This window comes from Podarcis liolepis (genome assembly GCF_965112155.1).
Source record: "Podarcis liolepis genome assembly, chromosome: 1".
NCBI lineage: Eukaryota > Metazoa > Chordata > Lepidosauria > Squamata > Lacertidae > Podarcis > Podarcis liolepis.
In genome coordinates this window covers 114,203,012-114,223,727 of record NC_139554.1, presented here as the reverse complement: position 1 = coordinate 114,223,727, position 20,716 = coordinate 114,203,012, and the positions used below count along the sequence as shown (strand labels likewise).

Sequence of the window (20,716 nt, the reverse complement as noted above, 5' to 3'; positions counted from 1 at the left end):
AGTATTGTATGTAAGAATGAAGCTCATTTTTAAATGAAATACAAATTGATCAGAATCTAGTCCCCCCCCATAACCTCCCAAGCACTACAGCAGCGTGATCCAACGGTGAGCAGAATCTATACATATCTAATGGTCCTTGCCCTTGAGTTCATTCAAATCAATTGCATTGGTCAGCTCTTTTTCTTTTACTCTAGCAGAATTCTGCAGAGTGCTGAGCAGGTCCCTCGTCCATTGATTTCACTGAAAAGTTGGCCTGAATAAAATATCACTACTGAAGTGTGTAGGTTCACTTTCCTCAAGGGCAACAGCTCTCTGATGGGAGTCTATAGCGTGACTTGCCGTGTTCTTGACATCTTCTGCTTTTTGCTATTCCTGGCAGACAGGGAAGGTAGGTTTATTGAGCTCATAGTGATAGGAGCTCTGCTAGGCTGTGTTTGGTTTGGTGGGTCATGAGTTGTATATACCTCCATAGGCAGAAGATTGAACCAAATCCACATTTTGCTCTGTTCTGTGGTCTATTATTGAATTTATTTATTCATTTACTTATTCATTCATTCATTCCTGTGAACCAACCCTGAGAACTTTGTTTTAAACAAAATAAAGTATATTGAAATGTCTGTATAGGGACATGCATATGAAAACAAAAGACAATTAACACTTGTTTTCTTAGGAGACTGAGCACCTGAAAATACCAACTTTTATTTGCCCTTTTGAAGGTAATGTCTTAAAGAGCAAATGCTAGGACAATAAACATCAGATGTAACACAAGAGTGGTGCCAACTGGGAATTATCTGGACATCACAGAGGCTGCAATGTTTTATGAAGAGGTTGCTTTTTTCAAGTATGCAATGAGATCTGCCCTTTCATTACTCTTTTTAATGCCAGCAAAAATCATTTTCGTCCCAGGAATGTATTTCTTAGGATCCTCCAAATATTCCATCAGTGTGTTTTCACTCCAGACAATACCTGGAAAATTTAGAAAGTGTTGAAATACCAATTTCTAATCCCATGACTGTTTCACCAATTGGTGTCACCTTTACTGTGAGAGATTTCAAAATTTATTGGAACACATATAAAGGAAAATGTTCTTGAACATCTTATGTTCTTAATTCCAAAGGTTAAAAAAAGGATTAGAAAGAATGTCAAACAAAAGCCAGTTTTCATTACTGTTTGCACACATTTAATACTTAGCATGTATCTGGCATTCTATTTACTTTTGACTCGCTTTTTAATAATCAAACTTGGATTCATGAAGTAGTAGAGGATCTCTAGATGTCCTAGAGACAAGTTGTCACTTTGAACAAGGTAGCTTCTTCTAACATAATCACATTTAAAAGCCAAAATAAAAACCTTCCAAATCATTATCTTCTTGATATTAAAAATTATTTTCTGAAACTAGATGGAAGTTAAACAACCAAGGTTGAAAACCAACAGGTTATTGAAATTCCACATACTTCGGCAAGTCTTTCAGTTGATTTTTCCTGAAAATTTGTGTCATCTCAATCTTTTAAATACAGAAAAATGTAATGAAAGCTGGGGTTGCACATTGTCCAATGAGATGCTGAAGTGCCCTTATCAAAAGTCCAATGGTCTGTTATTGTTTTTCTATAGTCAGAGCAGATTACTGGTTGCAACACTGGGGCTACCCTATTCTTATTCTAATGCCCCCTCTATTCTTTTGCTTGTGCCACCTTGCCATGGGTAAGTTGCACTGCAGCCTTCCACAGCAGTCCACCTGTTCAGTGGAAATAGTCACCTGAGGCTCTCCTCTGTGTGCCCCTACCTTCTGTAGTTTGGTGGAAGGTTAACTGGGAAGAAATCCTTTTAACTGGTGACTCACCTTTGAAATGTGCTCCTGTGGTGCCTACACTGCTGCCAGTTAGGCATCAGGTGAAAAGCATTCTTATTTTCCAGGCTTTTCAATTACCCTTTTAATTTATTTGAAAACTAATTTGTTGCCCTTCCAGTATAATCCTACTGCTCAGGGTGACTTAACACAATCAAGAACAACACCACCACCTCATATAAGTAAAATAAGCATGTTAAAAATGGGAAAAGGCTTGATAGATAAAAATGTTATAAATGAAGATCCATCACATAAAAATAATCCAGTAAGAAAAAAGGGGGGGAGGGGGAGAACAGTAAGAGAGAAGGCCAAATGGATCTCACAAGGTCATAATTTTTACAATCTGGGAGTAGCCACTAAGAAGTCAGTATCTCTCATTGTCTTGTTTCAAACCATCATGCCTCAGTAATGGATAAGACAAAGAGGTCTCTAACATATATCAGTAGAGAGATTCACTTAGATATGCCTTTGATAACTTCAGGTTTTCTCACATTTGATCAACAGGTTAAGCTGCTGTTTTGAAGGTTTTAAAAAAAACCTTCCTATTTTAGTTGGTGCCTTGAGACCTATCACAGTTAAAGGTGCATGATACACATTTAGTAATTAATTTCAAATAAACATAAACTATATAATTGCATACCCTCTGAGCCACACTTAGCTGATTTCCTTGGAACATTCTTCCAAGTAAGTATGCTTAGAACAGAAGCTCAAGCGTATCTGTAAAACACAGGCCCTCCATTCCTCTCCCCAAAATGTGGAAATATGCATGCGCACTTGCAGTGAATTATCAGAGGCAAGCCAGTCCTAAAGGCATGCTAGAAAATAAGCTGGGGTGTCTAAATAAAAGCCATGTCCAAGCAGCTGGCAGTAAGCATGTGCATCCTAGCCTCTGACTGCCAAAACAAAACCTGGTGTCTATAGCTATAAGCATACAAAATCTGATGGCTGTTAGAAGAAATTCAAGAGGAGATGGGCAAGTCAGGCAGTTTCAGAAGGCGCATGGCCAGCCTGCAGTTGGCCTTATCAGAATGATAAAATTAATTGAAAATCCAAGGATACTAGCAGTCTAATGCATTTGCTTTAAGCTGTCACAGAGAGAGTGATGTAGTGGTTAGTGTTAGACTAGAAATTGATAGACCACGGCTCAGCCATGAAATTCACTGGGCCAGTTATCCTATCTCACCCATACCAGGGAAGTTCGGTGGATAAATAGGGGCATGAACCATGCACACCAGCATGAACTGCTTGGAGGAAAGGGAGCATATAAATGTAATAAATAACAATATAGATTGTATGCAGCTAAGTTATTCCCAGAGCTGACCCACTGAAAACAATGGGCCTATTCTGTAGTCTATCATTAACACAGCAAATAGCATTTGCCACCAGAAAGTCTCTGCAAACCTATTAAAAACAAAGAAACGCCTGCAGTGCCAATCTGGCTCCTGGCCATCTCAAATCAGCCTTAGGATGCTGCATAGAGCCAGGGCCATCATTAGTCCTGCCTCCATCCCCACTGGTACCAAACAAGGGACAGTAATGCAGCTCATGCTCTGGTGCAGTGGTTCTGGCGCATTAGGGGCTCTGTGAGATTGATCCCATGCAAATCCATGCAATGACTGGACCATAAAACTTGCAATGCACAAGTTGTTAAATCCAAACCAGAGGTTCAAATTTATATTCTTTATATAAAACCAGAAGAATATTTTCAGAATGTATTTCTAAGAGTTGAAAAGTAATCTCCCAGTGAAGTTTTCCCCTTCTCTAACTTTGGATCGTGTTTATTCAGCGATACTGTCATGATGCAACTGATTATCCGATTCCCCCCCTTTTTTACCTTTATTCTTGTTTGCGTCTGAATAAGAAAATCCTGCAGCTTGTCCGGTTTTTCGGCCAAAGAGACCCCAAAGATTTGGGCCAGTCTTGTGCTTTCCACCTTTTTCAGCTGTATGACACTGAGAACATTTTTGAACAAAGATCTTTTTACCCTTTTCAAAATCACCCATGGCAATCTATGAAAAAGAAATGTGGAAAAATAAAACTACGATGTGTTTGAAATGGTTCCCTCTTTTTTAGCACACTTGTTTCTCAATGCATGTTTATATTTGAAAGGAAGAAAGCAAAGGAAAACATTATTTTGTGGTGATAGTAGTGTAAAGGGAACACTGGAAGTACTATTGTTTAATAGAAAGCTAACAATTTGATCCTACACTTATTAACTCATAAGGATATCCTACAGACCTCTGTGAGATATACTTCCAAGTAAGTGTGTACACAAGATTGTGCCCACAGGCTAGTCTTGAGATCACTTACCTAAACATATAGAGTGGGGAGAGATTTACCTCTTAATAAATATGGACAGCATAGATTGCTCTCCTGGTTTTTAGACAGAAGCATTTGCCAATGTTCTTTTCTTTGCTTATGGCATGTTTACAATGGACATCTGCTTACTGTGAATTTTAAAAGCTGTACATCACTGGTTTATATGCAGTCACTCATTTATATGCTGTCACTGGTTTATATGATAGCTGAGGTTTGATGGAAGGGGGCAAGACAAAAAAGGACCCAGCAGTCGACTCATCTGCTTCTAACCTATTATTTCTGCACATGGACCATTGAACCATCGCCCATGCCGTGAGTGCACCATAAAAATAACAGGTGATTTGGAAAATGATGCTGGCTTTGGGAAGCTCTACTGAGAAATCATGAGGATCCATGAAGATCTGACATGTTTATCCATGGAAGCAATGCTCAGTGGGTTGCCTATGAAAGATTGCTAGTCCCAGCACATGGCCCATATACAGGGAATTATAGAAGTAGGTGCTCTGTGGAGTGGGGGAGCTCTATACCTATGCCTCAAGTGGAACAGAAGAATTAAGCTTTTAAACAAGAGGGTGAAACGTTTATAGCCACCCAACCTAATATTTATTGGAAAAGAAATAAATGGGTGTGCAGGTGTAAATAAATAAATGCACTCTCTCTCATGTGGATATACATACGGTATCTGCTCAAAGCTGACTGAATGGGTGCGATATAAACTGGATAACAAAATATTATGGAGGATTAGATGCTTTACAATAAGAATAAAATAAAAGTAGGGGAGCAGGGTCTCTCCCCTGAGATTCCTGCCAAGGTAGCAAGTTTCTGTGTGGCAAAAAACTATGAACACTTTATGGTGGGGTTTTTTGTTTTTTAAAAACCCATTCTAATACAATGATTTTATATTTCCCACTGTTTCTGTATTTGACATTGTTTTTAAATACAATATATTTAATGCTGCACTTAATGTAATATACTGTGTTTTATGTGTTCAGTTTTCTTCCTCCCTTCTCTACCAGTTATTAAGATATACCTTTCTATCTATACCTAGAGATCTATATCTATCTATATCTAGAGATCTATATCTAGATATAGATATCTATACCTATTTATATCTAGATATAGATATCTATATCTATCTAGATATCACACACGCACATACGTGTGGAATAAGCATGATATAAATATCTGCTCAAAGCGGACTGCTGGAAGAAATGGGCGCGATATAAACCGAATAACGAAACGTTCTTGAGGACTAGGCACTTTACAACAAGAATAAAATGAAAGAAGGAGAGCGGGGTTTCTCCCCGTTCCCTGTATTTCTTTCTACCACTGCCTACCTTCAGTCCAGACTACGACAGGGCCCAGCCCCTCCCCCTCCCCGCTAACAAGCCAGTTTTCACCGCGTCGCGCGACTGTCACAAGTCGATCGCGCATCTGGCGACAGACGCCGCCAAGGCGGATAAAGGTTTTTAACGTGTCACAATAAAGCCGACCAATCACAAGCCACCGTCGGCGGACGTTCTGGGCAGCGATTGGTGCCTTCTGTCGGGGGCGGGGCCGTTCTGCTTCGGCCAAGACTTCCCGCCTGTAGGAGAAAAAATGAGCCGGCGCGCGTTCAACAGTCGGCGGCGGGAGACGGAGCCCAGTTATTGGCTCTCGCCGTAGCCAATAGCAGCTCCTTTCTCTGCTGTCCTCCCCGCCCCTTGGTGTTACGGTTAAAATGCGCGGAGACCGTTTCTGTTTGTTTGACACTCGCGAGAGTAGGGGCTTTATCGCCTCCTCACGCGAGGGGGCGCTGTGGTGCGTTCGAGTTCCCTGCGCCGTGAGCGGCACCACCGAGATGCGGATGTTGAAGGAGAGCAGACGTGACAGCTCGAGGCCGAGCTTCCGGTTTCCGTCGAAGATGGCGGCAGCGATGTCTGGTCGCCTCCGATATTGGAAGCGACGGCAGCCGTTTGTCCCTGGCGTGAAATAAACGCGAATTCCCACCCTCAGGCGACAGTCGCTTGCTTGTGGGGACGGGCAGAGATGTGTCTGCCGGGAGACAGCTCTTTGAGAGCCAGATTATCTCGCTGGACTAGCACAGCAAGAGGACTTTCCTCAAGGCTGCCCTCAGCTCGCAGGCTTGTCTGGCCATGGAAGCGAGGAAAGGTCTACACTTGTTGCCGACCTCTTAAGCCCCTGAAGCAATACCTCCGTCGTTAACTTTCCTGCCCCTTGTCAAATAACGGAACTTGCTGTAGTACTCCCAAGACAAAAACGATTCAATGTGAAATATGCTCGGAGTCGGGAGTGGATTTAATGCACTTTATTCAGCTCACAGTGGTGAGAAGGAATGGAAGTTCCCCCAGAATGTCTGCTTTATATACATTACTTACACAATGATTACTTACACAATGATTACTTACACGTGATTGGCTAATTCCGGGATTCTCCTGTAGGCCAATCAGGTTGCTGATTCACTTCCACCTGGAGCTGGATTGGGTGGCTGCTGCATTCTGGATCCTATTGTTATAGGACCAATCAGACTGCTGCATTTTGGATCCTATTCAACTCAGTACATAACAAATGTGTTGTTAGACAAGAGGAAATGTTCTACAAGGCAGCAAGTGTGAAATTGGATCAGGCTTGCTTTTCTCTACATAGCTGCTGAGTCCCCTGCTCTCCTACACAGACAAGCCTCAAAGGTCTATGTCTTGGAAACTGGATTCAATCATTTCATCAGGTGTTTCTGAAAACTTAAGGTGGAGATCTAGACCTTTATTTCTGTATATATATATATATTTTTTGGGGGGGGAGGGCTTCCTTCTTTAAAAGGCAAAGTTTTTAATCTGCAAACCCTGCTTAGAACAAGTTGCTGGCATCTCCTTAAGTCTTGCTACCTACACAGCATCAGTGAGTGTCACTTACACAAAATAAGATAAAAGTCTTGTGAAAATGGGAAGTTTCTGCATTTTGCATCTATTTAGGACCATATGTAAATGAAAATTTATCTCCACGCTGTTACATTATCCATGAAATAAAAGCACTGAAGCTTTATTCTTCTGTACTTAAGGTCTCATGCTATCTTTACTCCAGCATGGTAGCTATAATGATCAATTCAGTTCACAAGCTGCCCTTTCTCCTTAACCTTTCAATTCAAGCCACAATTAATCAAAAAAGAGACTAATTTTAATTAAACCTGGCTTCTCTAATACATAAGACAGGGGTGGCTAACCTGTGGCCCTCCAGATGTTTCTGAACTACAATGTCCATCAGCCAATGGCCAGTGATAAACTTCACAACTACCCTTGGTAATGGGAACCTTGGACAAGTCACTTAGCTGACACTACCACAGATTGTGAGGGTAATGGCGGGACCCCTGTGATCTTGAGTTATTTGAAAGAATGTGAGTATTAAAATGTGAGAACTATCCAGTGATGTAATGCCTCCAGTTCTTAATTCTCTAGGAAGGATAAAAAATGAGTGGGAAATGAAATGAAAAGGGGCACAGAAGTAAACTCAGAATGCAGGGAGCTATGTGATTTAGGCCAAATTAGCTATCACCCATAGTTTCATTCCAACATTAGTCATGTGCAAATCAGACTAGGAGGGGACCACCTTAGGCCCAAGTGCCAAATGTGGCCCTCCAGGCCCCTTAGAACTCTACCCAGGCCCCACTCCTTACTGGCCAAGTTTGTAGTCTCTTTGTGTGTGTTTGTGACTAGAATGTGTCCTTGAACTCTGATAATGCCTCTTCATTGTTAGATGGAGGATGGAGAGGGGTGTGTGAATCTATAGAAACTATCCTGCTGTCAGGCTGCAGAGGATCCAACCCCCACGACAGGTTGCCAGGAACAGATAAGACAAGGAAAAGGCCTTACCAACCGTTTTTCATTCAATATTCACAGAGAGAGGCTTAGAAATGCAACCTCTTGGAATAACGGTGTTGCCCTGAGTGAGTCCCCACCCCCTACCTCTCTCATGTGTCATTGCTATAGGTGCCGAAAAGTGCCCTCTGCCTTTGAGCTCTTTGCTCTCCTACTTTCAATGCTCGCCGGGTTCTGGGTGCTGGGGGGCTGGAATGCTTTCTAAAGACACCGTGTCCATCAGCTGTTGCCCCTCTGGTGCTGCTTCTTCTTCCTCCTCCTCTCCCATTATTTCCCAGCTTTCCCCCTCATCTGCTTCTGAGCTGTGATCTCCCTCAAACGCCTGTTGTAATTCTGAATTGTCTTCTTCTCTGGAAGGGTCAGGCTGGGGAGGCAGTCTCCACCATTCCTCCTCTGCCCAGTCCCTGACACCTGCTGTACAAAGACAGATCCTGCAAGTGTCCCTATTTTCCAGGGACAGTCCCCGATTTACAGAAGGTTTCTGATTTGATCCTGGAATGTCTAGCTTTTCCTTAGGATGTCCCTGTTTTCACCAGATAAATGTTGAAGGATATGGAGTTATATGACCCCCAAACTAAGGAGATAAATAACTATATAACCTTTAGAAGACATCTGAAGGCAGCCCTGTATAGGGAAGTTTTTCATAATGTGTAATGTCCCTATTTTCATTGGAGAAATGTTAGAGGGTATACAAAGATAAAGTTTACATTCGATGCTCTGCCCACTTTTGCCTCTTGCCCTATTGGCCTATGGCCCTCAGAAGGTTGCCCAGAAAGGAATGCAGCCCTCAATCTGAAAAGGGTTTCTCACTCTTGGAGTAGACTCATTGAAATCAATGGGCTAAAGTCATATAAGTTTTATTAGTTTCAGTGGGTCTGCTCTGAGTATGACTTAGTTGTGTACCACCCAATGATTCTAAAGTAAAATCTCTTCAGATTATATGCAAGCTGAGTTCTGTGTTGTTAACTTGCTAGTTTCCAATAAAGTGTGTATGGAAGTTATTATTGACATGTGTCACCACCTAATAATAATAATAATAATAATAATAATTTTATTATTTGTATTGCACCCATTTGACTGGGTTGCTCCAGCCATTCTGGGCAGCTCCAAAAAGAATATTAAAAATATGATAAGACATCAAACTTTAAAAACTTCCCTAAACAAGGTTGCCTTCAGATGTCTTCTAAAAGTCAAATACAGTAGTTGTTTATTTCCTTGGCATCTGATGGGAAGGCTGGTGCAACTACCGAGAAGGCCCTCTGCAAAATGGTGGCAACGTGTATTTGGAATGAAAAAAAAATAGTACATTATCTTGTAAATTGTCTTGGCTTGTTTTACACAGGCCAGTGATGTTAGCATTGTAGCATCCAATAATCGTGGTTCTTCTGCACTGGACAAAGGCTTTTTGTTCTCCCTTATAACATATTTTAATGCTGGGTGGTTGGGTTTTAGCCCTTCTCAGCTCTTTTATTAGTAGGTTGTTTCACACAGCTTGTTCTGCTCTTACTGTTTTCTGTGGGATTTTTAAAATATTGTATTTGTTTCATATTGCCCTCCATATTTTTTATATATACATATAACGTACAACCACCCACCCACACCCTGTTTGTTATATGTCACTAGAGAACACGTATTACGAGGCGATGGAAAAATGCAAATAATATTTTGAAAGAGAGCAGAACAATTTCATCCCTTACTGTGCAAAGCTCTGTTACAATCCAGCAGAGGTCACTGGTGTCCAGGATCTTAATATACAATGTGTACTTCAACAGGGCAAATTAACAATTGTATTTTGGAAAATCCAACATTTTTTGCAGGTCGTTTATGCTATATTTTGCCACACACGTACGTGTAGATATACTGATATGAACTTTGAGTTTCTTTTGTGGCAGAAGTCTTAGGTGAAATCTACTTCTGGACAAATAGGTTTACTTCTGGGCAGACTACAAATTTACGTGCTGCTTATCACAGGCTGATGCTCTTCTTCCTCTGTTTTCCACATTTTATTCAGAATTGGGTTACTCAGACTGTTCCCAAATAGAACAATTCTAATTTTAAACTGCAATGTGGGTTTTAAGCCTTTAATAACTTTCCCTCAGAACCTTTTTCAGTTCCTGTTTTAGGAGGTGTTAAGCTAATTATGATTATGCAATTTCTTGACTAAATAGGATAAGGCGGCAGTGATGAGCAACAAAATGTGCAAGAGATGAAGGGATGCCGTCCAAGTAAATAAAAGAAAGGAAAAAGGTGGACAATGAAAGGGAAAATAGAGCATATAAGTATCTTTGAACCCATCTTGGTAAGTAAGTAGTACATACATTAAGAAGATTAAGGACTCAAAATAGGTCAAGGGGGCTGGTTTTTTATGACAAAACTACAGTGTGTCATGAATTATCCAAGCTCACAAAGTGACTCCACTGCACACACAAACCCTCAGAATTGCCTTCAGTGACCAGAGTGCTTTATGAGCACAAGACACAAGGTCAACCAATGGTGGCAATGGGTGGGAGGAGGGAACATCTCAATATAGATGCGGCCAAACCGGGTGCGGCCAAAATGTAAAAGGGGAATTGATGAGAGCAGAGCATTCTCAGTACAGTGGTACCTCAGGTTACATACGCTTCAGGTTACAAACTCCGCTAACCCAGAAATAGTACCTCGGATTAAGAACTTTGCTTCAGGATGAGAACAGAAATCGTGCTCCGGCAGCGTGGCAGCAGCAGGAGGCCCCATTAGCTAAAGTGGTGCTTCAGGTTAAGAACAGTTTCAGGTTAAGAACGGACCTCTGGAACGAATTAAGTACTTAACCCGAGGTACCACTGTAATCACAGCAGTCTGTCCTCTGGCAGAACTGAGCTGTGAGCCAGGATCACTGTGCTCCCCTAGCACAGTGGAACAAACAAAATATCTCCTACGGTCAGATATTTTTCTTCCAGGACTTATTTCCTGGACACAAAGAGCATTTGACAGACATGTTTAGAGACGCTGGTCCAGAACAAACGTAGTAACGTAAGGGAGCACTGTAAGAACAGGCATGCCAAAGCACACAATGGTTGACATCTGTTATCGCAGCTGTTTCCTTCTGTGTCAATTGCTGCAGCAGCAGCCTTGCTCTTTCCTCCTGTCCACAGCCTCTCAGAGAACACTGCTGGGAAGCCGTCACATTTCAGCCTCCCTCCATGAGAGTCGGCCTTTGCACATTTCAATAATACTCCTTTTTCTGGACAGAAGGATTCCTTAAACATTTAATTGTACATGCAAGCGTAAGAGTAGCCATCTGGATTAGGTCAAGGCCCATCTAGTCCAACAGTCTGTTGTCACAGTTGCTAACCACATGCCCATGGAGAAGCCCACAAGCAGGACATGAGGAAAACAGCCCTCTCCTGACTTGCTGTTCTGATATTTAGAGGCATATTGCCTCCAGCAGTGGATGTAAAACAAAGCCATTGATGACCCTTTAAGCCTTGGATTTGTTTATCCTTCTTTTAAAGGCATCCATCACTACCTCTGATGGAAGTGAATTCTATAGTTTACTATGCAAACTTTTGTCTTCAACCTTTCAACATTCAGCTTCTTTGGATGACTGTTCTCTGTCTCCTTTCTCCATACTTATACACTCTGTATCCCCCGACCTTTTCTCTAAACTAAAAAGTTCCCCAACTTTTCTTCGTAGGGCAGATTGCCCCAACCCCTTGCTGAGCAATCAGAACTTACTCAGCGAGACAGAGAGGAAAATGCAGTCTGCACTTGCCTCGTAGGGAGCTGTTCCACCCCCTTGAACGTTTTGGTTGCCCTTCAGTGAACCTTTTCCACCTCTACAGTATCCTTTTGTAGTTGAGGCAACCACAACCATGCACAGTATTCCAATCACCACATTTTTCTCTCTATAAGACGCACCTGACCATAAGACGCACCTAGTTTTTAGAGGAGGAAAGGGGGAAAGCCCTGGTTTTTGGGGGGAATCAGCCCACAGTTTTGCAGCTTCTTTTGCAAAGGGGAAAAACCCCATTTTTTTGAGGATCAGCTCAAAGTTGTGTGGCTTCTTTTGCAAAGGCGAAAAACCCTGTTTTTTTTGAGGATCACCTCACAGTTGTGCAGCTTCTTTTGCAAAGGGAAAAAGTCCCTTCTTTTCAGGATCAGCTCAAAGTTGTTGAGCTTACTTTGCAAAGGGAAAATATTCTGTTTTTATGGGGTTTAACTCACAGTTCTGCAGCCATTTCTACAGTTTCCAGAAAGATAATCTAATCAGTCAGTCACATGTCACTGGGGAAAAAACAGCCTCTATCTGCAGAACATTCAACAATGGAGGCCTGGGCAATGGGCCGGGGCTGGAAAGGGAGCCAGCGATTGACCACACATTCGCTCCATAAGACGCACAGACATTTCCCCTTACTTATTAGGAGAGAAAAGGTGTGTCTTATGGAGCGAAAAATATGGTACATGAAACCTCAGATTCGTATAATGCCATTACGACGTAAGCAGTTTTATTTTCAATTCCTTTCCTAACTATTTGTAGCATGGAATTCACCTTTTCCACAGCTGCTGCATGTTGGGCTGACATTACCATTGAGCTACCCATGATGACCCCCAAGGTCTCATTCCTGGTCAGTCACTTTCAGTTCAAACCCCATGATTTGTCTAGGTGAAATTAAGATTACTGGCCCCGGTGTGCATCATTTTACACGTTAAATACATTGCAATTTGCCATTTTATTGCCCATCCACCAGGCTGGAAGAGAGCCTTTTGAAACTCATCGCAATCCCTTGTTTTAACAAACCTGACTGGTGTGGTATCATTGCCAAACTTGGCTTCCTGACTGTCAAATCATTTGTGAACAAGTTAAAAAGCAAAGGCCTCCATACTGATCCTTGGATGCAGTGGCGGTTTTAGGGTAGCCTGACTGGTGCAGCCGAATAGAGCATGAGTGGTAGACGGGAGTTTGTTGCAAATTTTAGCATCACACAGGGTGCCGCTAAAATCTGAGAGCCCAAAGTCTGCCACAGCTGGGAAGTTCTATGTTCCTCCGTTGGGAGAAGTATCCATTTATTCCTGCTCTCCGTTTCCTGTTTCTCAACCAATTACTGATCTATAAGAGGGCATCACTTTGTTGTCCATTATTACTCAACTTAGTCTTTGGTGAGGTAGCAAGGAACTACAGTTATACCTTGGTTCTGGAACGCCTTGTGAGTTGAACATTTTGGCTCCTGAACGCCGCAAATCTGGAAGTGAGTGTTCCGGTTTGCAAATGCTCTTTGGAACCCAAAAGTTCAATGCAGCTTACGCAGCTTCCAATTGGCTGCAGGAGCTTCCTGCAGCCAATTGGAAGCTGCACCTTGGTTTCTGAACGTTTTGGAACTTCCAGAACTGATTCCGTTTGACTTCCAAGGTACAACTGTAGCTCCAAATGAACATGGATATAATCCCTGAGGGGAGAAGCTTAGCTGTTTAGCTGCACTGTTTGTCAGTCATCAGAGACAGTTCCGCTGCCTATTAAAAAAACAAACTTTTGTCTCTTTTGCTGGAATAAAAGAAATAACATACAAGGTGTCCCCCTAACCATGTGATGCAATGTGTGAGGACCCAACTAAGATCACATGCACCCCATACATTTAAAGCACATGACGTCCCCCAAGGAATCCTGGGAGTTGTAGTTTGTTAAGGCTGTTGGGAATTGTAGCTCTGTAAGGGTAAATGGCAGTTTCCGGGATTCTCTGGGGGAAATCATGTGCTTCAAATGTATGGAGCGTACACAGCCTTACTCATACTTGGAGCAGATCCACTGAAATCAGTGGGCTTAATTGAGCCATGCCCATTAATTTCATAGGACTACTCTGAAGTATGGCTTTGCACATCGCATCTGAAATTCCTCGCAAGAGGTTATTCCCAGTATTTTCCATAAATCTACATAAAAACACCATTGTTATAAAACAGAAACCTGAAAACTGTACCCCATTCTAAGAGTTAATAACTGCAGCTGAGCGTGGTGCTTAAAAGAAATCTGTTTTCAGGGACAGTGATTCTTTCTTGTCAGATGCTGAGGTTAAAGAAGATTGATAATGCCTTACGCAAGCAATTTACAGCATCCTCCAAGGGCTTCAAAGTATAATCCACTGTATTTTAGCTGTAATTTCACATTCAAAGAAGCTGAAAGTAGTTTTCAAAGTGTGTATTTTGGGGGAAGGACCTTCCATTTTACAGTGTCCACTGGCATCCTGTGCATTAAATATACATAGTATTTATCTTGTGACAATCACTGGCCTAAAAGCTGAATTACAGTGTTTATTCTTTGTTGCAATGTGTCCTTTTCTTTTTAGAGGCTCTTGAAGAGTCTGTGTAAAGCTAATTGTTCATGATGAGCAGACACCTTCTACCAGATTTAATATTTTTATGCTTTACTATGTTTTTATGGTCACACAATATCATTTTCTCATCTGTAATAGGGCCCCAGGTGCTGCCTAGATGTTAAGAGGAATGCTGCATGTTTCATCACTGGCTCCTAAAGAACAGCATTGAGGTCCAAAATGTATGTCCTTAAGGAGATCTTCTAGCAATTAATCCTCTTTCCTCTGACAAGTGTTTATGTGAGATTGCTCTGTTTCCTTTTATATTTTATCTATCTATCTATCTATCTATCTATCTATCTATCTATCTATCTATCATCTATCTATCTATCATCTATCTATCATCTATCTATCATTTATCTATCTATTATTATTATTGATGCACCAAGTGGTGTGGTTCTTTTTCTGCAGGAAGAAGAATTGAGTATTTTTGGGGGGGGGGGGGATTAGTAATGCAAGTCCTTTGCAGTATGTATTTGCTTAGACAATACAATTGTGGAGTAATAACAGTTCCTGAATTCATTCCAGTCTCTGATTAATCCACAGCACTACGGATGAACAAATCTGTCAATTCCGGTTTCTTTCAGTTCCTTGTCATTGCAAGCTTAATTTCAGTTCTCCACATTCTGGTGGCAATTTGCATTTTTCAAAACAATCCTCATGAAAATTCATTAGCATTTTGGGGTGAATTTCTCCAAATGTACACATTTCTGTGTGCCATTTCGAAAAACATACTGCATTTTTGTACGTTCTTTTCACCAATTTATGCATTTTATGACTTCGATATAAGTATTTTTGTGTACATCATTTGGTTGGAAAACTGCACCCCAGAATCAGAAAACTGTACATTTCACAGTCTAATTGTGTTTTGGTTAACATACTGATTCAGAAAGTACAAATCAGGTAGTTTCTCATCGAAATGCAAACAAAATATAATCTCTCTCTCAAACCTAGACTGCGTAAATATTCCAATTAAAGCTGATATTAACAAATCCACACCACCTAGCAAGATCAGGGAGTCTTAGCTAGGGATGCTTTAAACTATGCCAGGATTAACGTAAGAGAATGGCATGTACTGTTCCATTGAACAATCACCCTAGGGTGTCAGCAAAGGGATATAACTTTAAATATCTGGCATGTCTTGTTCTGAAGACAGGAAGTCATAATCTCAGGAGAACATCTGTTGGTTAAGAATCTCTTAATCTTTATTTCAGTGCATCTGTTTACAGCTTCTGTAGCTTATATTACACAAGAGACCAAGGTGGAAAGTTTTCACTACTAAGTCTGCAACGTTGTGCCTACTGAAAACCTGGAGCACCAAAATTAGCTATTTATTCCAAATCAATATATGATTTTCAGGCCTTGTGGTTCTGCAACTCCCCCTTTTTCTGCCTATGCTCTTTCCCAGTTTCCCTTTACCTCTGACTCTTCAGTCTGGTTTCCTCATTCATCGGGACTTATCCCTCCTGACCTAGGTTCCATTAGTGTGCTAACCTCCTCCTCTCTTAGGGCCTTTGCGATTCTTTGATGTGGGTCTTTACTGCCCTGTTCTGCTTTGGGATCTCCAAAGTAATTCAACTAACAGCAATTAGAGACCTTACAGCAGGTGTGAGGAACATTCAGTTCCCAGATGTTGCTGAACTACAACTCCCATCACCTTGGCCGTTGGCCATGTTTGCTGTGGCTCATGGGAGTTGTAGTTTAGTGACAACTGAATAGCACACTTCCCCACCTCTGCCTTGCAGCCTGCCCCAGTCTCCTTTGCGTTTTAGAGTATAGTTACCAGACGTCCCCGTTTCCCGGGGACAATCCCTGGATTCACAAATCTGTCCCTGGACAAAATCCGTCCCCAGATTTCATTTAATGTCCCCGGATTTATATTTTAAGTGTTGTAGATTTATTAGTAGGGAATGAATGTTGCGTGATGGGTTCAACGGCACAAGACACATCATATGGGGACTTCCGGTGAGGCAAAATGGTATGCGCCATGGCAGCAAGCAGCTCCTGAAGCCAGCCAGAGCCAACTGCACTACCAGGCTGTCTCCAGGCTGCTGAGACTGCCACTGCCCCCAAGGGGGAACCGGGGATGCCTGGCGCTTCAACTGGGGGAACCACTCTCACACACACACACACACCCCACGACCCAAATCGAGCCAGGCGCAAGAGCGCCCGGCCAACTGCCCAGCATATCTCCGGAGCCAGGAAAACCCCCGGAGCCGACGCAGAGAGAAGGAGGAGAGGAGAAGTGAAGTTATGGGGAACCAGCCAGAAGGCCTTCTCGGCAGTCACACCCGCCCTGTGGAACGCCCTCCCTGCAGATGTCAAGGAGATAAACAATTATGCAACCTTTCAAAGACATCTGAAGGCAGCCCTGTATCAGGAAGTTTTTAATGTCTGGTGTTATATTATGTTTTTATATTATGTTGGAAGCCACCCAGAGTGGCTGGGACAACCCAGCCAGATGGGTGGGGTATTAACAACAACAACCTGTTGTATTTGTCATCCTCAACCCTTCAAACCTCCCCCTCTCCCCCCCACAACTGTTTTATCTGCCCAATGAAAATCTCCTTACATATTGTTGGTGGTAAATTTATATTGGAAACATAGGAAGCTGCCTTTTACTGAGTTACACCTCTGGTTCATCTAGCTAAATATTGTCTACACTGACTGGCAGTTGCTCTCCAGGGTTTTTGACAGAGGTATTTTCCAGCATTATCTAGAGATCCCAGGCCATTGAAATGGGGACCTATTTCATGCAAAATATCTTATCTGCTTCTAAGGTAGTAGTAGTACTGATACAGTAACTGTGTATATGTGTGTGAACAGAAGGTTCATTTTAATGTACCTCAGAAGTCAAACGGAATCTGTTCTGGAAGTGTGTTCGACTTCCAAAGCACAGCTTCTGATTGGCTGCAGGAAGCGCCTGCAGCCAATTGGAAACCGCCGAAGCCCCATCGGATGTTCGGCTTCCAAAAGGACGTTCAAAAACCAGAACACCCACTTCCGGTTTTCGATTGTTTGGGAGTTGAGACATTCAACTCCCAAGGTGTTCGGGATCCAAGGTATGACTGTATTTTGAATGAGACCGTGATCTTACACTTGCACTAAATGGTGAAAAAGCAGCTGGTTTTCACTGCAAACTTTCATGTCTTTTTAGATTAAAAAGTCACCATTTGCAGCTGCACTAACCTTTGTCACGCTTGCATTTTAAAACTGGGTTACTAAGCATTTCCCCCTTCTTGTGTGTTGCTTGTACTTGTCATTCTCTGCCGCATTAATGACAGCTGCACAAGCTGTTGTTAGGGTTCGCTCGTCTTGTTCTCCTAACCCTGTGAAATGTAATTGCTTTTGATTGGCTTGTCAGGTCGGTGGCATGCAAGTCATATAGCATAAGATCTTTTTTTGTTTGCCACTAAATAGCCTGTGCTTTCAGGGGTAGCTTACAGGGCTAAGGCATCGTGTAATCACTGCTTTCTAAAATTAGGCAAATAATAAGTAATATGAAGTTTAACTTGCAAATGACATTCAGGGATATGCCAATTGCTGAAGTCTAAATACTATGGCTGACATAACTACAATATGTGGACCAACGGAATAATAAAATGGGATTGAGAGTCAAAAAATTAGTTGCATCAGTGTGAAATAACTTTCAGTTGTGCAATGGGGCCTCCTGCCCGCCCCTTTCCTGCACATCCCCCCGCCCCACTTGGCTCTGAGTGGGGCTGGGAGAATCCCTAGAATTGCACACAGGTGAAGGAGAGCGGAGACTGACCTCCCTGGCAAGCCAAAATTCAAAATGATGTCAAATTCTTCCCTGGGAGTTTGCAAGACATGGAAGGGGAAACAGCTGAAAGGTTGGGTATGGAGCAACAAGATTTGCTTCTAGGGGCCACTGCAGATGTCTTTTTCATTGCACATTTATTATTATTTGTGCTCATGATGCTATCAGGATAGCCATATGTGATCCTGCTTTCCAAACTATTTGTACTGGCAAAATAGTTTTGGGGTGACCATATTGCTTCATTCCCAATTGGTTGCATATCTCATAACTTCCTGTGACATTTCATACCACAAAGGTTTTGGGGTGGTGTTGTTTTTTGACCCAGATTGATTGCCCTGTAGCTCCTCCGATCAGCAATAATGTGGTAGCATAGGGGAAGCATTGTGGAGTGACTGATAAAGCGGAATAAATTAACCAAAAATGCACTGCTATTGTGTCAAGAACATGTTGCAATTCACCTGCACTAAAACATCAGTCAGCTGGTTCCTTGCCATTCGTTCCCATCTCCATCATGAACTATATAGCCAGAACATGTCAACCAGTTTGCATAGAACATGTATTACTTAATGAATGGTATGCATTAATTCTAAGAAAGTTGCATTTCCCACAGTCCTTGGTTTCTGTACTTCCAGTTTTGCGTGACTACCCTAAATCAATAGTGCAGGAAGAAGAGAAGCCCTAAGGGCATGACAGCGCCAGCTGTTTCCCCTGGGCTATGTCCCAGAACATGCCAGGAGCCACTGGCAACATCCTGCATTCTCAAATGCTGGAATTTCCAAAGCCAACATTTTGTGCGTGCTAGTTCTGATGTAAGACCGGTATGGTGAAGGTGAATGTTGCTGACTCTGATAAGTGAAATTGGAGAAGAACCTTCAGTATTCAAGTACAGCTGTACCTTGGAAGTCGAACAGAATCCCTTCCAGAAGTCTGTTCAACTTCCAAAATGTTCGACTTCCAAAGCACAGCTTCTGATTGGCTGCAGGAAGCTACTGCAGCCAATTGGAAGCCGCAGAAGCGCTGTCGGATGTTCAGCTTCCGAAACAACTTATGGTTTTCGATCGTCGGGAGCTAAAACGTTTGACTCCCAAGGTGTTTGGGAGCCGAGGTACGACTGTATATGTTTGATATACTAGGCAAACCACCTTGAACACATAATGAGAAAATTATTTCAGATGCAGATGGCAGATATAATGGTTGGCCTGCTCTGATTTACTGTCCCTCTAGAATGTGTGACGCAGTTGCCTTGCCAGTGTCATCTGACAATCTCCCGCCAAGAGTGCCCTACAGTCTTCTGCATGATGCACACTTTTTGATTATTAAGGTAAAGGGTCCCCTGACCATTAGGTCCAGTCGTGGCCGACTCTGGGGTTGCGGCGCTCATCTCGCTTTTTTGGCCGAGGGAGCCAGCGTACAGCTTCCGGGTCATGTGGCCAGCATGACTAAGCCGCTTCTGGTGAACCAGAGCAGTGCACGGAAACGCTGTTTACCTCCCGCTGGAGCGATACCTATTTATCTACTTGCACTTTGACGTGCTTTCGAACTGCTAGGTTGGCAGGAGCAGGGACCAAGCAACGGGAGCTCACCCTGTCACAGGGATTCGAACCGCCGACCTTCTGATCAAATTATTACTGCTCTCTAATTGTGTTATCCTCTAGATCTGTATAGTCTTACTAACTGTATATGCAAGATGCTGTTGCAAAGCAGGTCATTTGGAAGTGTTTGCTTTGTCAAAATGCCTCCCACCAGAGCTGTTTAACCAAGTACAAAGGATGAGCACCAGGTTATCAATATTAAGCTCCCAGCTTTTCTGCATTGATTCCCTTCTCTCCCCACCCACCCCTTTTCTGGCGTACTGTGCAATCCTCTTCACAATTTCCCTGGCTATGGAACTAGTACCACCTGAGGTCTGATCCTGATGTGGCATTTCTTCGTCCATGTATCTGCAGTCTGGTGGGCATTCCCCAGTGCTGAAGTGCCAAATTACAGCACAGGTAATTCACAGGATCTTAAACCCCAGCCTGTTGCTCTTCTCAAAGTTGGTAGGTCAAGGCTTTCCAATATGGTCGCTTTTATGGAGATTGCTTATAGTCACTTCATGTTTGCGGAGAGCAAAAATACAAGCATGCCTTTGTATTGCTTTCACAATGGTTGGTTCAGCTCTGGAAGCCATGCCTCCAGAAGTCAGATTGGTGGCTAACCTTCTAGCTTGTGGTATCCTGACTTTGGAATGTTCCTCTGCCATACTCTTCCAGTGCCACGACTTGGGGGGCAGGTGAAAACATTTCAATTATTTTGACTCCTAGTTCACCATGATGCTGACGCTTTACTTTTTAATGGGCTTTTGTTGTTGTTTTCATTTACCTTACCTTACCTTACCCTCTCGGGGCCTTTTTTCCAGCCGGAATTCACTGGAACTGAGTTCCAGCATCTCTCAGGTGGGCACCTATGCCCTCAAAAGAGAACAAGGCGAGTTCATGGCGAGTTCCGGCACATCTTTTTCTAGAAAAATAGCATTGACTAACTACATTTTGTGGGGCTCAGGAGTCCCGTTACGACACCC

At 42.5% G+C, this 20,716-nt stretch overlaps 1 protein-coding gene and 1 long non-coding RNA gene across 3 annotated transcripts; one reads left to right on the top strand and one right to left on the bottom strand.

Moving 5' to 3' along the window:
• Window positions 1-658: 658 nt before the first annotated feature.
• On the bottom strand, window positions 659-5,646 carry LOC310704255 (cytochrome c, testis-specific). The gene is made up of 3 exons (XM_083497491.1): window positions 5,503-5,646; window positions 3,681-3,855; window positions 659-966 (listed from the first exon to the last, which is right to left on the bottom strand). Exons 2-3 carry the CDS (start codon window positions 3,847-3,849, stop codon window positions 818-820), a joined length of 318 nt encoding a protein of 105 aa, XP_083353617.1. The 5' UTR covers window positions 3,850-3,855; window positions 5,503-5,646; the 3' UTR covers window positions 659-817.
• A 373-nt stretch (window positions 5,647-6,019) lies between these two features.
• Window positions 6,020-19,162, top strand: LOC310704319. Of its 2 annotated transcripts, none has more exons than XR_014524716.1 (3): window positions 6,020-6,909; window positions 10,203-10,333; window positions 14,475-19,162. It is a non-coding gene; the product is annotated as an uncharacterized lncRNA (long non-coding RNA). The 2 variants fall into 2 exon arrangements; XR_014524717.1 differs by having other exon boundaries at window positions 6,020-7,553.
• Window positions 19,163-20,716: the final 1,554 nt, after the last annotated feature.